This window comes from Morchella sextelata, assembly GCF_020137385.1.
Source record: "Morchella sextelata strain SCLS chromosome Unknown scls_20, whole genome shotgun sequence".
Taxonomy (NCBI): domain Eukaryota; kingdom Fungi; phylum Ascomycota; class Pezizomycetes; order Pezizales; family Morchellaceae; genus Morchella; species Morchella sextelata.
In genome coordinates this window covers 1316599-1334184 of record NW_025408635.1, presented here as the reverse complement: position 1 = coordinate 1334184, position 17586 = coordinate 1316599, and the positions used below count along the sequence as shown (strand labels likewise).

At 43.8% G+C, this 17586-nt stretch overlaps 4 protein-coding genes across 4 annotated transcripts; 2 read left to right on the top strand and 2 right to left on the bottom strand.

The window, feature by feature from the left end:
• Nucleotides 1-734: 734 nt before the first annotated feature.
• H6S33_006549 (uncharacterized protein) lies at nucleotides 735-2273 on the top strand (the record flags this gene model as incomplete). Its single annotated transcript, XM_044837910.1, has 5 exons — nucleotides 735-947; nucleotides 1014-1235; nucleotides 1292-1411; nucleotides 1474-2033; nucleotides 2099-2273. The coding sequence occupies 5 exons, from the start codon at nucleotides 735-737 to the stop codon at nucleotides 2271-2273; spliced, it is 1290 nt and encodes a 429-aa protein (XP_044690076.1).
• Nucleotides 2274-2413: 140 nt separating this feature from the next.
• H6S33_006548 (uncharacterized protein) lies at nucleotides 2414-3198 on the bottom strand (the record flags this gene model as incomplete). The annotated part of the gene is made up of 2 exons (XM_044837909.1): nucleotides 2414-2800; nucleotides 2860-3198. 2 exons carry the CDS (start codon nucleotides 3196-3198, stop codon nucleotides 2414-2416), a joined length of 726 nt encoding a protein of 241 aa, XP_044690075.1.
• A 1829-nt stretch (nucleotides 3199-5027) lies between these two features.
• Nucleotides 5028-5923, bottom strand: H6S33_006547 (uncharacterized protein; the record flags this gene model as incomplete). Its single annotated transcript, XM_044837908.1, has 2 exons — nucleotides 5028-5708; nucleotides 5774-5923. The coding sequence occupies 2 exons, from the start codon at nucleotides 5921-5923 to the stop codon at nucleotides 5028-5030; spliced, it is 831 nt and encodes a 276-aa protein (XP_044690074.1).
• A 1518-nt stretch (nucleotides 5924-7441) lies between these two features.
• H6S33_006546 (uncharacterized protein) lies at nucleotides 7442-7919 on the top strand (the record flags this gene model as incomplete). Its single annotated transcript, XM_044837907.1, has 2 exons — nucleotides 7442-7677; nucleotides 7775-7919. The coding sequence occupies 2 exons, from the start codon at nucleotides 7442-7444 to the stop codon at nucleotides 7917-7919; spliced, it is 381 nt and encodes a 126-aa protein (XP_044690073.1).
• Between the last annotated feature and the right edge of the window lie 9667 nt (nucleotides 7920-17586).

Sequence of the window (17586 nt, the reverse complement as noted above, 5' to 3'; positions counted from 1 at the left end):
TCATGCTAAAGTTTATCCGAGGTTTTTCTGGTTTTGATTGGCCAGCAAGTGCGCATTCGCCATTAAAACGGGTTCGTCATGTAAATTATTAACCATGTGCCTGTTCTGGCTCAGTAGACTTCACGGGGGTATGGTTCTTTCCTTGATTGCGAGAAGCAATCGACAAAATCAAGAAACTCAAGACAGCAGAAGCCTTTATTTGATACAGAGAATTGCATCTATATGCTTTATTTGGTGTGACGTTATCAGTTGTTGCACCATACCCCTGTGAAGGTGTCTATGTAGACCCTGTTCATGTGAAATTTGGATTCCGCTAGTTGTATGCAAATCCGGACACCTTAGGCTCAGGGGTTTCTCGGCTTGTATCAACTTCTTAAGCTTTCTCTCTCGGCACCGATTGGCAACTAAATGGCCGGCCATCTGTTTATGATAATTCTGGAGACTCTGAAAACACACGCGACCGGTACTATTTTCTTGCTTTTTGTCAGCAACATTTTCTATGATTTGTATCTTCATCCTCTAGCTCGATTCCCTGGCCCGGTAAGTGGTGATGATATCCGTCCGCGCCAAGAGAAGATACCTGACAACAATATAGATATGGGCCCGAGTAACAAGGCTCTGGTGGTTAAGAGTCGTCTTGAGTGGAAAGCAGCATCTCAAGAACTACGAGCTACATGAAAGATACGGTATGTATTCATTGTTTCCCCACCTCTTATATGTAGCTTCTCTCAGACATGACCTCTATAGGGCCTGTGGTGCGGATTACACCAAACATACTTAGCTTCTCCGATCACCGTGCAATCAAAGTTATCTACGGACGCGGTGCTGGCGAGTTTGCGAAGGGCGATGGGTTCGGTAATGGGTTTCTGCCAGGCGGAGATCCGCCAGTATTTTTTGCGAAGGATCCAGTGGTGCACTCACGCGTGAGGAAACGGATTGCTCACGCTGTTAGTTCCCAGTAATACCCACTACAACAATACAATGGCATTAACCAGACCTTTAAATACATGTAGTATTCGATGACATCTGTGGCTCAAATGGAGCCGTCAGTAAGCGCTTTAGTAGAGGAATTCAGTCGAAACATCGGCAGGTTTGCAGAACGCGGCGAGGAATTTGACTTGGTCGAGTGGGTTAATCATCTTACCTTCGATTTGATAAGTGAGCTCGGATATGGGAAGAAATTTGGATTCATGGAGACAGGAGGCGACGTTAACGGATATCAAGAATCAATGCATGTGAGTCAATCTACTCCAGCCAAATCTCGATATGTTCAATTCTAATATAACACCAGCATAATTCACCTATGTTTCCAATTTTAGCTGCATTTCCAACCCTCGCGGCGCTATTGGGAGTCGTAATAAAATATCTTCCTCCTCCTAAATCTGCAACTGGAATCGGTCATCTATTTGGGGTAAGTCCCCAATCCAACTTGAAAAAATTAGAAGTTATCTAATCGAGTTAAACTTCCACCAGCTAGCAAAAAAGATCATCGCTGATCGACGTGCTTCCACCAGTTCAAGTAATAAAAAAGATCTCCTCGGTGGTTTTCTTACTTCCAAGACTGAGGATGGCTCCCCAATATCCGAAAGTTCAGTCTTTGGTGAAGTCATGGGGACACTTATTGCTGGTGCAGACACCACCGCAGCATCAATTCAAGGGGCAAGCCTCTATCTTTTACAGAATCCTCCAGTTCTTCAGCGTCTCATAGGCGAACTTGATCAAACCAACCCAGTATCTTACGCAGATACGCTGCCTCTAGAGTATTTCAACGCTGTGTTAAAGGAGACTCTCCGACTATCGCCCTCTATCGGCGCAACATTCGGCCGGAAAGTTCCGGTGGGGGGAGCAGAAATATTACCTGGTATCTGGGTCCCAGGAGGCTTTGAAGTCGGAATCAATAATTGGGTTGTTGGGAGAGATAAGGCCTTATATGGAGATGATGCGATGGAGTTCAGACCCGAGCGATGGCTGGAAAAGGGCAATCGAGCTCGTTTTGCGGAGTTTGAATTTGGATTTGGAGGCGGGAATAGAGTGTAAGTTCATCGATCCTTTCTCTTACACTGGCGTCAAAGGTAGCAACTGATAGGTAGGTACTTAGGTGCATTGGCAAGAATGTTGCAATGATGGAGATTTGTAAAACGATTCCTGAATTATTTGGAAAATTCGAGCTGGAACTAATGAATCCGGAGAACCCATGGGTTGAAGAGTCGAGATTGTTCTTATATAAGAGTGGACTGAGAGTAAGGGCGAGAAGGCGGGTTCTTAAGGTTTAAGGCGAGCGAAATAATGATATCACCTCTCAACCGAGCAGGGAAAAAGAAAAGACGAAACTCCATTACTATATACACTAACACCAAGTCATAAAAATACAAAGACTCTTTGGATAAAAATCTCTTGATTTATGCATACATACTCATTTCAGTCCTCCACTCAAACTTTCCGTGGTCCTCTGTTTCTCCTTGGGAAACTTCCTAAACATATCTGCCAGCACGTCGATCGGCATTGCCAATAGTCCCAACACCGTCTCATACGGCGGTTTATTTGGCAGCCACGGATGTCCTCTTGTCGGCACAAACATCTTTGTCCTCGAGAATGACAACGCAAGTTCCTGGGATCTGCTTTTCCCGCCTAGGCCACTCTTCGGCTTCGTTTTGGCCAACGCCTCCTCCAGCATTGGAAGCTCGTCTTTTTCTTCGCTACGCATATGCTCCTCCAACTCCTCCATCATCTCCACCAACTCCGGCTTAAACTCTTTCGACTGTGGATACAGGCGCTGAAAAAGCTCCAGCCGTTCCTTGGTCTTTTTTCATAAGTAGCCCATCAGCATACAGCTTACCCCAGGAAAGACAACTATCTGACCTTCTGATGCGAATCTCTATCTTTATCTGCCACCTTCTTCCCGTGTGCGCCCAGATACTGCTCGTACGCCGGATACAAGACGATCTCCTCTCCAACAGCGTGTCTAGCCAGCTCCCATGTCAACTGATTCTGCCAACGAATCTTATTATCGTAATCTTTATCATCCAGGGCCATTATACGAGCATAGTAGTCCTGGATTTCGCGGTGATCATGTGTTATTGCAGCTGTGATGGTGGGGTCGTCCGGGAGACGTGCCAGGTGGCGGACCTGTGTAGTGGCTGGAGCCAAAGACCGCACAGATACATGCGAGAGCGCAGGACGGGATATGAGACGGAACATTTTTTTTTCCTTCAAATCGCGAATTGTATGAAGTGAGACGTGAGCAGTGATGGTATTGGAAGAGGAAGCTAATTGGCATGAAATTTGAAACTCGGGGTACTTATCGCACCGTGGATCCTGTGGACTGATCTTGGGCATCATGTCTCAACGTCATGACAGTGAGGGCCGCGGAGATGTGTGAGAAAAGCAATGTCGGTACACGGGTGCGCGTGTTCATCGGTTGGTTTACTGGGATGCCAAGATGTCTCACGGTAAGGTGGTTCCTTCGATTGGTTGTTTAATAGATCGTGTTGGCCACGCTCAGTTTTCAAATTTCGAGCTCAAATTCTAAGTTCTTGGCAGTGGGGAAGACCCACCTATACTTGGGTGAACGCGTGCAGTGTTCGTTCTCTCATTAAGATCTCTAGCGTACGAGATAAAACTCAAGACTCCAATGAACATTGATAGAGTTCAGTAGAGAACAGGTGGGTCCTCCCCACTGCCAAGAACTCAGAATTTGAGCGTGGCCAACACGATCTAATGCTTGTAGGGCTCGGTTGTTTGAAAAAAAAAACTCAGCATTAAATTCGGTATGCGGCAATGCACCTCCAACGAGTGGTTGGAATTGGGATCAATTGGAGGTGAGAAGATGAGCAGGGGCTAAACCTGGAGAACTTTCATATAAAAATATCACCTATCAAACAGTACATCACTACATGACTCGTACTCTATGTAGAGGTACATATGTCGGTAATTTACACACAGGCGTCTCTCGATCGATAATCATGTTGCATTCCTGTACAGTCGTTCACCGTCTCTTGACGAATACTGCCCCTTGACGAACAGGGATTCCAAGTATAGCAAGAAACAGTCAAGCAACAGCCAAGCTGCGAGATCTCCAGTCCTTTTAACTTCTATTGGCCCAAAGTCCCCTGTTCGTCAAGTGGCAGTATTCGTCAAGCGACGGTGAACGACTGTAGTGATAATTCCAAATAACCGGTGATATGCTAGAATCAGGGATCTAGGTTCAACGTTTCCTTTCCAATCCTAGAGTTGGTTCATCAGGATCTTAACCGTTTATATTTTCTTCAAGTGAACCTAAACGCATTAATAGATAAGTACGTACCTTGTAAACTTCGCAGTAGACATTTCTTGCATGTATTTCTAAATTACGCCACTGTGTACTACATTTACCGAGTGATTTACCATGATTGAAACCGGTAATTATATATAGCTACATAGCATAAACTTGACTCTTGTATTTCATAATATCTGCTTTTAATAACTATATGGTGCGCACACTCTTAAAGGTGACATGGTGGCATACGGATGTGGAACAATTGTGGCTGCAATGTGACTGCAAAGGCCAATCAGAAGGTCCATTTCTAGCCATCTTGGTGCCTCACTGCCACGGCTCAGGTAGTCTTGCTTTTTTGGGGCTATAAATGGGTATAATACTGTTCCACTTTGTTTACTCTTGGCGCTTTTTACATACAAAAATAGCCAATTTTAAGCTCTAATAACTTCATGACCATGATAGATATCAAAAATCTGTAATGATAGAACCAAACTTCATCACTCTCACTATACTACTATCATGCCACTTTTTTGATATCTTTTCTGGTGGTGAGGTTATCCCTTCGTCTGGCAAAAAATGCTGACCCCCCTAGAAAAAGCAAATTCTTCTGTGGCTTTACTAACAGATCTTGTTATCTCTCTTATCAAATAATAGATCTCCCATACAAATTTCATTCCTCTACTATAGAGTGGGCGCACCATACAAGCAACATAGATCACATGAATATAGTGTGTACGCTATCTCTTAAACTTTACATGTCCCATCTTGATTCCTAAATCCTTCTCACCGTAAACCTCAACCACCCGGCACCCTCACGCCCCTCGGCTTGCTTTGGTAGCTCTATCGGCGTAAACGTTCCGTCAACTTGCCATTCCCCACCAACTTCCTTATTCCAGAAATTATTGAAAGTCTCCATATCGTGTCTATACATTTTCCCTTCGAGCATGTGCACGCTGTGGTCAAACTCGCCCGGAATCGAACTGCCCCCTTGTCTCCCCACTACCATCGACCCCTTCTTGGGGCTGAGCATCCGAGCGATCCTCTTAGCCGCACGTACCTGATCTTCGAGCGTAAACAAGTGCAGGAAAGATCCAATATGAATAATGTCCATCTGCCCGTCGAGACTGTTCAGCGGGGATGCCTCCGATTCGTCGAATATGTCGGCTGGGGCAATGAATTTGGTCTCTATTTTGTCTTTATCCATGAAAAGATCATATCCCATGCCGATAAATTCGGCTTGTAGGTCTGAACCATAGATATTACCCGAAGGCGCACCGTCCGAGATAAGTTTCCTGATATCCTGCCCAAAGCAACATCCGAGATCGAGCAGCTTCTCGCCTGATTTGAGACGGGATACGATCTCATCATAGGCCGACGATTCTGAGATTGAAAAGTCGAGGAAACGGAAAGAACCGATGCATGGGTAAGGGAAGATTTTCAAAGCAGTATCGCGCTGTTGAGAATTATGCGGGGTTAGATTTCTAATACGAACTGGAATAAGGAGTATCTAAAACGTACCACAGATATAACATGAGGTATGATTTCATCATCTGCAAGATTGGTGTGCTTCTTGAACACCTCACGTGCGGTGGGTGGGAATGTGGAGGGCTCTGGGAGGTACCATAGAGAAGTGAGTACGGCGGGAGGATGTTCTTGTGCTTCAGTCATATTGGCTTCTGGCTTGTAATTGTGGTTTGATACTGATTTCGACACCAATGGTGATTCTTCTGTCTTTTTATAAGTTTTTTTTTGAAGATCAAGGGTTTCTTAATACCGGAGTAACTCCACAGACTCCGCAATCTCCGTTTCCAGTACGTGGCCTGGCGCCTTTCCGTCGTATCCGGATTAGAAAATGGATGTATTCTGGCTGCACAAGGGTTAAGGTTCTGACTCAATCACTCTAATAGAGATCAAAGCTTGTATGCGTGTATATAATTTATTCACGAATTCATAAATTATGTATCTATATCCAAGTCGCGTCGAGTCGTTTGAGTCATTTGACACGCGTACTCTAGTATGTGATGTATGCATGGTTACATGTAATTAAGTCGGGTGAGGCTCAAATAACCTTAAATGCCCCGCCACTACACTCCGCACTGAGGCTAATCGTTAGTGGCATTAAAAGCCAAGATCTGGGGTGAGCTCGATCCCAAACTTTTCTTGGCAGTCACGTGATTCCCACAAGGTTTCCTAAAGTTGTTGCGCCAACTTTGGCAGAAGGTCTTGGCACAGCAACCACAAAATACTAGGCTAGGTACGCGCGAGGCCAGATCTAGGGCAGGAATAATAAAGTTATCTATCCCTTAACCCGTCAGGCCGAATTGCAACGAGTTACTCAAACCCTTTAGGGTAATCGTGATATAAGTAGCGCTTGATTTCAAATTTTGTTGTAACCTGTCACGCATGATCTCAAGTCTCTAGGCGTTGATCTTATCACGATTACCCTAAAGGGTTTGAGTAACTCGTTGTTGGTCTGACGGTTTAAGGGATAGCATTACTAATGTACTAAACCTGCGCATGCGCAACGTCAACCAAACACCAATTGGCCCCCCATGCCACAGAGCAACAACAGCGGACTTATCGATCTTGAGCAATTCATTCACGCGAAGTTCCTTATTGGTCATGTCGGTTGCTGTCCATCTATAGCTACACACTTGACTCACTACGCAACGTCTAATTAAGTGATGGCTCTGGCTCTGGTCCTGCGCAGATTTGATTTAGAGAGCGATTACATGTCTCTCTCCAAGGCAATGAATTTAAAAAATCAAATATGCAACAAGGTATACCCGCCAGTTCATGATTATATGCAGTGGATAGGGCTTTTTCTCTGACCATTCATCCTTCGCGCGCACGACTCACAAATTGGTCAAAATAGAAATACATGTGAACATCACTTTACTTTGTCCACTGATATGAATCCTTTGACCCTTCAAGTTAGAAGAAGATAACCAAACCGCCGTGGCTTTTTTAAGTGAAACTAGGAGGGTCGTTACCCCGGCCACCGTGCGCGTGAACGATATCGCTGCGCGTGGCATGTGGAAGCTTGCAAGTCAGGTTGACGCTGAACTCGAGAAAATGCGCACTGCGCGTGTTTTACCATGGGCTTGTATCAGTATAAATTATTACACTTAGCACTTACCGGTCGCTCTTATATTTCCTCAACATACTCAGAATACAGAACTTCCCATGTCCACTACACTCTCTTCCACCGCAGTTACTCCTCTTTCACTCTATTACGGAAAAGACCTTCCAGCTCAGATGTCGGAAGTCCGCACCGAGTATTTACGAGACCTGAAGACAAAAGTTTCAGGTCTCCTAGGCACAATCGAACCTGAATCCCAAGAGAGCATTCAAAGGCTTAAAGAAGATGACGAGAATTTATACGCGAACTCGAGAACCAAAACAGGCGTTTATGTGTGCAGGTACGAAAATTGCGGTGTGGGTGGGATGAGCGAGAAAAGCTTCCAGTATGGACTATGAAGTAAATGTTTTGTGCGGCGACTAATACCTTTTTCCCAGGAAACATCAAGGGACTCATGAGCAAAAGCTCTGCCGCTGTCTCAACTGCGGTCAAACATTCCAGATTTTCCATACTTATGAAAAGCATCATAGAGAAACGCACAAGGATGAGGGGGATATGAACTTGGAGCTTGTGGACAAATAGTAGTATATATATATACTTACTCCTAGTTTGATGTTCTTGCGCAGGTTTTGTCATGATCGAGGGGATTTCTTTTTTGGGGTTGAGTATTGCAGGCAGAACAGGGGAAGATTCATGCGCAGGCACCAGGTTGATGTGGAGCGTTTGGTTTATATCTTTCAGAGAATACTAAGTTTATCCACTACGTACTTGTATACATGTCAAGTAACCTTGTGATACATGAGGTTACTATTAAACTGCAAAGCCAAGCCCGGCCGAGTAGGACGCTTTCATACCATCCATACGTCATGCACCAAGTGCCAGTAACCACCGCGAAATCTCTACTCCAATCTCTAAGCGGCAGTACGACCCGTCCTTCTCGCATGCAGGGATGCTAACCAATAACTGTCCCATTTAGCCCATCGCAAAAAAAAGAGAGAAGCTGTCAGTAACTCTGATAAGACACATCTCATCAAAACGCGATGAGATTATAACGCTCTAAGGGTCAGATTTCGACTTATACCTCTATACACCACTGTACGCTACTGTAACTTGATACGATGGAAACAGAAAAAAAAGCCCTTCTTGACTGATGTTTGAAATCAGCACCTATGCTCGGTCACACCCTAATATATGAGGCACAACTCTACGAGAACTTTATATATTCTAAATTATTAACTATGTACGAAGCGAGACTCCGACCGCGGGCACCAAGATAGACGAGATTGCTTAGTAGATACATGTAAGTAGGATATGTTGGCTAACAACTTATATAAGTACATGGACAATATGGACGCGCAGTAACCTATCAACGCGCATGAGCGGGGGATTGCTATAGAAATTCAATTTATGAACGATCATGTGGCAATAGATCAGAATTTATTCCATTTGAATAGTCCCAACGATGGATTCGGAGGACCCTAAGTGTTTACAGCATCTCATAACCTCACTATCTTTCTCTTGCATGGGGAAATAGGGTTCCGCGTAACACTGCCACGCGCACGACGATAATCGCTCCCGATACCCAATATTACCGTCATTATAACTGTAGATTATCCCTTGGACGGATGAAACTGTCAAATTCGCAGCTTGCCTTTTTGAGCTAATACTAGCCTAAGCAGGTATCTAACACTTATTTTTGATTCGCTCTAGGTCTATTATCAACCATTAAGAGCAACGGATATACCCAACTCAGTGCGTGCACGGTCCAGGCTGCGAATTTGACGATTTCATCCGTCTAAGGGATACTCAGTAATCGATCAAAACGGCACATGATTAACTGTGATTGGGCTTCAAAAGACCGCATCCAATATCGCATAGCAATATTGGTGGATCGAAGCAATAAACCTAGTGCAGGGACTTCGCGAATTCGGCCAATAGCTTCAAATCATTTGAGCGGTTAACTGCAGCATACATGCTCAGCTTCTTAAGTAAATTATGCTTGGTAACACTCAATTCGGGCACGTGAGGCACGCCGCTTTCCGGCGGATAGGCCCCTGCCTCTCTCGAGCTATACACCTATGCCTCGAGCTGTCTCGATGCTCCTCGAGACAGGTCTTCTCAATAGTTCTTGTCTGGCTCGATCCCCCGGATGTATATTTACACGAGTATCTCCGTTTTGGAAGCCTGAAGGGTATATCTTGTGTTGACTCGAGTCCACTCGAGTCGAGGAATATACCATGTATCGAGGTACATCGGCTTCATTGAAGGGTATATATACCTCGTGCTACCTCGAGGCATTTGATTCGAGGCGAGGCACGAAGTTCTTCGCCCTCGTGGACCACACTACTCGATCCATTGGCAATTTCTACAGAACGAAGCAGACCTTACTATTATAATTATAACCGGCACTTTCAAATGCAAAGGATTCTAGAAACACGTCAACGAAACATTTTTCTAAACTCCTCGTTGAACGAAAGCAAATCTTGCGCCATACTTGGAGATAAGCCTGCAGGCCTGACCAGTTGGCTCACATGCATGTTGAAGATATAATTGATTTCCCTGTTTATATATCTCAATTTGAGCTCGTATCATATATCGTGTAGTATATATAGTGCTGATTCGTGCAACTTACATATAGATTCAGGGCTGGCCAACCGTATTCTTTCCCTAATTAATCAATCTCCTGATAACCATATCAATCGACGCCTTCCTACCGGCCTATCAGAATATCATAGAAGACTGAGTAATTCGAAAGAGAGATCCGGTATTATTCGCACTCCATTCATTCTATCACGAACAGGCTCATCACTGAGTTTAGGCTACGAAGTACGCTGGCTCGTTGCTGGAGGCGTCTTGAGCTAGTTTCGAGGGCCGGAGGGGATGCCCGGCCTTGGACCATGGAACCCACCATGAATGAAAGATAAAACAAAGGGAAAAACCATGATTCTGGAATGGGTCATGAGCTAAAGTGCAGGTCCAGTCTCGTCACCAATATCACCTACACCCAGTGATATCGATGGGAAATTCATCGCAAACAAAGACTATAGTCTAAAGATGGCTGGTCTTAACATTGGCGCCGGCTATCGGTACTCAGTTTTCCTTGAATATACTGCTAGCTATATTCAATTAACGTCAACTTAATACCAATACTCTCATATTGTATCGACCAACTACAGCCATTTTTGTAACCACTCAAACATATTCAAAGCACTATCGTTTTTATAAAACATACCTTCCACCTTATACCAGAACATATATATATGGCTAGTATGACTAAGACCATCGCCGTGACAAGGCAATTATAGAGAGCCTTGTAAGTCTCTCGCAAAAAGTACAAGTAGATACATGTACTTATGGGACAGCCTTCAAGATACTAAGGACTTTAGTGTACTCAATCCCGAAGCACACAAAAGATGCACCCAACAAAAGTGTTAGCAGATAATGATTCGCGTTATGCTTGACAATAGAAAGCGTCCTTGAGACATTTTTCAGCGGCTGGCGGGTTATTAAACAGGTCTAATAATTTCTTTAGGAACTCAGCGTCATATAGATCTAATGTTATAGGAGTGGGTACATCCGACTAAGACCATGACGCCAGTCATCTACAGGAAGCTACATAGGCCATATATATGTATGCTCCAACGACCAAAGAGGCCACGATTCCGTATTGAAATGCATATTATCTCATGAACCTGGCCTAAACCACGCCTGATATTATCTTCCGATTCCTATAGCTAGAGCCAGAGGGCCATTACCCTTACGACTATCCCGAATTCTATATTAAGGCCAACTTTGGATCTATGAGGCCCGAGCTCTTGATCTAAGATCGAATTTGATGCATACATGTAGTGCCTATATACATCAACCACAAGAACCAAAATGGTATCATATATATGCAGTACATGCTCAATAATCATGATCACCTCAATTGAACAGTTCTATAATATCTCAATCATACATATAGCTAGACCAATTAGCTGTGGCCGCATTCATGATGAAACATGTTCGGAAGTACTTAAGTCAGTGCTACACAATACATCCCGACCGGACAGTAATCCGTCGCCGGTACCAAACTTCTCGGATCAACGATAAGAAATTTTCGGATTATTGGTAGGCTTTCAACCAGAAACACCCCTTACGCAACTTTGTGTCCTACAGTAGCCTTGCTTTATCTGTATTCGTTTCTTCTTGCGTGAATGGTTATTCCATGGCCATAATTGTAAGAATATGATTTGAAGCCATGATCAGATCTCACCAAATTTACGTATGCGTAGCACTGCTGTTGTGATCAAGTTAACTCCCGATCCCATCCTAGCACATATATATTTAAGTACGTAGGCATCCCCTTGAAGACGGCTCAAGCCTCGCTACGCATCATGCCAGCACACAAATGCAATAAGCTACCGAGGTACGTACTAGTACTGCCTTGATATATACATCTTTAAGGCCGGCGACATTGAATGTTTTTGACGCGGTGGTTTCACTAAACACATTTGCACTCTTCTTCCTATGTCCAGTCTAGGCCTAGGTTTCTGCAGCCTTCGAATCACGAAATCACTGGGATCTGTCAAAATGTACATGTATGTACATGGACCAGCTAGATGCAGGTATACTCGGATTTCTGCCGGATTATGGTATGGTGTACACGCATGTGTATGTAAATATGCGCATCGGTATACGCTAAGATAATATCATCAAGTAGATTTTCAAAATCAACACATCTAGCTTCCCCGGTCAAAAATACTAGTACATCATGTTATATACTATATGTATGTTATGTCGATCGGCACATCTTCACCGTGCGATACTAGATCGAATTATAGAGAGAGAAAAAGCAATCGAATTTTACTCAACCTCGAGCTCGTGGAACTTCCTCTAGATCGAGTACTCATTGTTATTCCGTTCCTACCTATGGTACATGAGAGATACATGTAGTACACCTTGAACTCGAGTTAGCTTCGAAAAGACGTTGGCCCGGTAAGCTAAGTAGACCATGCCAACACTATTATATAACAGGATTAGACTGATTATCTATGCTACTAACATACGATGACGACATGTCATCAGATAACTCCTATTCTCCAGAAAACTTCTGCGGAGATCCCTTGAAATGAACTCTCATCAAATACAATTAATTGGGGTTTCCATCTTCCACGAACCCCTCAGATAGCAACTTCAAATCAATCCAGAGCTAGAGAGCGAAATAGAATTAAGCATATCCTCCTCCTAATTATAATATGGTTGGTGAATTGACCACAACAACAACAACAAGCATATCCTCCTCTGATAGACAGAAAGTCCATACAAACAGCTGGAAAACGTTTGAAATCAGATCTGCCGACACTTCATCAAGCCTCAGCTAAAGCTAAATATCGAAAGTCCTTGCTGCCCTCTAGCTCTTGATCAAGGTCCTACATACCCGGAATTCCAACTGGAGTAGATTAAGGCTCCACACGAACTATGTCCATATATTCCGGCCATATTATCAACTGTCTGGTTTTCTGTGAGTCCGGTTGATCATTTTATAATATTTCATTACATGACTCACCTAGGTCTAGATCATCTGAAATTTATGATGCGTCTCATAACACGACTTCTTACTGGATTGTTTAATGGCGAAGAGAGCGTGTGGCGTTTGAATATCATCAGCTTTCTGCAGGCACGAATTTATCTGCACAGTCCCTATGGGTATAGAGACATGTCAGCAAAAATAAATACTTAAGAGGGCGTATATTAATAAGGCTGACCCGACGGTACCAGACTAGCTAGACGATGTTTTAGAGGGACTTGGAAGGTCCGAATAACCCAATTCGAGAAACTAGAGATAAATCGTATTTAATTACTTCCAGTCTTTTCAGGTATGTGGTGATTGAAACGAGAAGTATGATATTTGAAGTTTTAAGACATAAGAGTTCGGCTTACCTGTAGTAAAGAATATTAAGGGTCATGTTATATCATAGGTACATGATACCTCAAATCTCGTAAGCAGTAACCAATATCTCTTGGACGGTTAGTAGATTCTAATCCTTTTACCTAGTGGTTACGAAATGCAAATTGCCAGGCTAAAGTGATCTGCCACAGCGCTTTCATATCGGATCTTTGTGAGTTGCGGTAAATTGCGAAGAGTTCTCGATTTCCTCATTTTTATATCGCGGCTCCCACTATATATCTAATCTACCTAGGTAACACAAGTAGGATCCGAACTCAAAGGTTAAACATATCAATTCCGGAAATTTTTGTTATCAATAAATTAGAAGCCGTTAATAACAGCACTCGTCAGGAAACCTTAAAGAAGGATGGTATTCCCACACGGTGAGATGGGGTATATACTTAATCACTCAGGCTATAGGTGTACTTTGGTGCATGTACGCGCCACAATGATTTTCAGTACCGGTACGCGGGAAGCGCCATGCAAATATGCGTACCGCTAAAGTCTTCGAAATCACACAGCTTTTATGCTTTCATACGTATACGAGTTTCTTCATGGGGGAATATCTACACGCGGAGAACGAATGACTTGTATATGTTGCCAGTCAAAAGATGGCAATTAACATCGCTGAAAGTGAATACCTGTCGAAATCTCTCGCATTATTTTATACAGAACACAAAAAATGTCTCTAGACTATTCCGTACGGTGCATTCCACACGCGTACGGAAAACCGCTGATAAGTCTTTCCTCGCACAGGCTTACACAAAACCCAATCAACTCAATCACCAAGGAGGAAAGGGTACCGACTCTATCAATTCCTGCCAGCGCTGCCGCAACCAGTCCCTTCGTCCTTGAAGCTCTCGTACCTACATGCATACCTAGTGTACATGTCAGTAGGTAGAGTACAGAATACCTAAGACCCTGCATAAAAAAAGCGAAAGTGAATGGATCTGATACATGTGCCAATCATGGTCCACATGTATTTTTCTTTTTTCTTCTTTTTTTTTTGAATCCACAGTCGTGGGCCATGCATGCAAATCACTCCAACCGAAGGCCGGGCCAGGAACAGATTGCATGGCAGCTAGCTTGGCTCGCTGAAAGAAGAAATAAGTGCATGATCCAATGTATTTGTCGAATTAGCCAAGGTATTTACTGGACTCGGCAAAGATGCTCTTAGATAATTCCGGGTTCACGCTCGGAGTGAAAGCTCTGCTCGGGCCACGCCCAAGGTGTAGTCCTCGGACCAGGCTAAGGCCCGTTGATACTTCATTCGATATCCGTCACGCCACCGCTTCACACTAGACAAAAAAGAGACCTTATTATGACATTCTGCGTGACAGACAACAGAACCGACGATCGGTTTCCCAAGCTAGAAACACTGCCCACATATTTTCTCGCCAGATACCACGCGTCCCGACCCAATTAAACACGATCCTGATAACCTGCACAGCCTCATGAAGACCCGACGGGTATGAACAAATATCTGACTAAACTTATCAAATATTACAATCCAGGAAAGCAATGAAACACATTGTTGATTCCTCAACAACACACGATAAATTCAATTGCACAAAGCCTTTGTAAAATTGTGCTTTTCTAGGCCCTTGCATGCGCATCTAGAACATTGCATGATTACAATCGAGCTGCAGGGAGAAAATTTTCAGGACAAACGGAGATTAAATATCGGGAAAATCTTATTAAGACCAGCTGCGAAGGTGTAGATTTTGACGTATGACGTGTCAACTGCCCTTCGGACTGGAGTTATGTCGGTAGATAACACAACACGATATATGCCATGTTATGCAGGTACATACTAGCTAGTATCTTGGACTTCTCGTGAGACTTCAGAGCAACATCGACATATTTATCTAACATTACCAGGGAGTAGAAAGAGTACAATTGAATATTAAAACTGTGACTACTGATCGATTATGCTTACTATCTGAGCTATGTAGGTGTTCACATACAGATCTATTTCAGCACAGTACAAACCGAGAACTTCTCAGTTTAGAAGCACCATACAGCTGTACTGTATCACCCGTAAAACGTGCCTAGGGGTAGAAGAAACAGATATACTACCTACATGACGATGCATTGCTGGCGCCTTAAGACACTTGGATTGTATCCGTTGTCGGGGGTTCTCGAAATTCGAATGTATAAATCGAGGTGGCTCTGTATTATACGGAAGTTTCCGCGATATCGTCCAACTCAGAGTGTGTGCTGCAGAAAACGAACTTCCAGATTATATTCTCTGTACTACATGGTTATGATTTTTCCTCCGGTGGTTGGTCGACTCAGAAACTGAGATCAGCCTTAGATACCGCCTTTAGTGGCTACATAATTTTGATTAAATCCAATACTACTATAGCTACAGTTCGCGAGTTTAAGTATAGTTAATTCTAGAAGTGCTATCTGTATTGCTGGGGGGTGTAGACACCTGATGGGCAAGGCAGAGACCGAGTCAAATTCACACGAACGAGAACGGATTCGAAGTGGTTCTAGATCTGTGGGCTGATAGTTCTCAGATCGGGCGGGGTACTCTAGTGCTTCTAGATTGCAAATTAATGTTAATTAGGGCTGCACCCCGCAGTGAAAGTAAAAAAAAAGGCAAAAAAAAAAACAGGATTTCTTTTTCTTTCTTCCTTTTTTTTTTTCTCGCTGATGGTGATGATGACGCTGAGACGTTGGAAACAAAGTTCTCAATGGGAGGGCATATATCCAAGGTGAAACTAACGTCTGGGATTTGTCTCAACTCCTTCTGCAGTCATCCAGGAAGCTAAAGTCGGAACAAGTTTTGTGCGCAGAAACCCGTGAGCATAGTAGTCGTAGCGGCGCGCGAACCATGGCCAGCTACTCGTAGAAGTACATGTTGTTACGTGCGCAGTAGATAAGCGTACCACGAAACATCGTACACACCGTGAGAAGTGGGTCGCAGAGAGTGACAAGAGGAAAATTCGAGTTGTGGCTATGCCTGTCCGCCGTTTTCTGCCTTGACGTGTAGATATGCATTCTGTTCGATCATGGGCGTCACATATGTAACTTCACACCCGCAGTGAAGGTCGGAAAATAAAGGAAGGTCACTAGTAGTACATGTCTGCAGGGGGTGGACAGATGAGATACTCTACGTACCTACATGTATGTACATGTAGGTACCAAATGGGGTGCTGATCATGAACGGAGACAAGATCTCGGGACCGACGGCTCAACTTGAAATTCTGGAATCCAGGGGAGATAAACACATACATGTAATCTAGCTAGAATGATGTGTGTAGATGGAGCATGAGGTGGGCACCAATGATCTTAAGCTTGCAGTGATTGTTGCCTTGAGCTAGCTAGTGACGCTGCATGCTATTTAACCGGTATATATGGCGGTATAGGTATGCTTCTATCTCATGAAACTTAGCATATATTGTTCTTCCACTGATACAAGTACATGTACTTATCTTTCTCTAAAATTTGGTCAAGGACAATTTCGCCAGTCTCTCACTGAAAACAATTGATACATAGTTACGGATGTTCACCGCTGAATTCTGTATCATTTGAGATACATCATTTTCCACTCCTTACTTTTTTTGTTTTTGCTTTGTTTTGTGCCGTCTTTGACGACTCGGAGTGATACCGCACGTCTTCTATTTATCCGTAGCCAAGTAGACCGTAGACGATATTACCCCGCTCTGTCAATGCAATTGTCCCAATTAATGTATAAATTGGAGAGGTGAAAAGTAGTATTTCTACATACATGTATTCCTCAACCACGTCTTGGCCATTCCGAAATATCTGCTGCTCTTCTAATTTCGCCCTGCTCGGTATCAATATCATCCGTTGCATTTGTTTATCCTAATCGCCTCGACTATATGTTCTTGGGCATCGCAAAACCCTTTAACTGCATCCACCGACACTCCCCAGTCAGCTAGCTGTCCACTGTCTCAACTCTGCCAAATAGCTCATGATCAGCCATCCGAGCCTAGAACCTACAGCTTGAGTAGCACCACAAGTATTGTAAGAGGGCAGCAACGATGTCGGCCAATATTGCAATCCGTTCGGATTCTTTTCTGCCTTGCATTTACACCCGATGATGCGTACGTACGTTTCGTGTCCGTCTTCACCTGTCCTTCTGCCTGGCTCGACAGCTTAGATGAGGACTGATCAAGTGCCGATAGAATAGGTCATGTAGGGGCTACTGTATAGCGGGGTCCATCGGCTTGCCCACCCACCCACCACCACCATAGCTCTAGTACATACGCCGTCCTTACTCCCCCTCCTCCCCCGCGCGCTTTTGCCGTATACGGCACATTCTCGAGCTTAACTGTTATTCTGTTC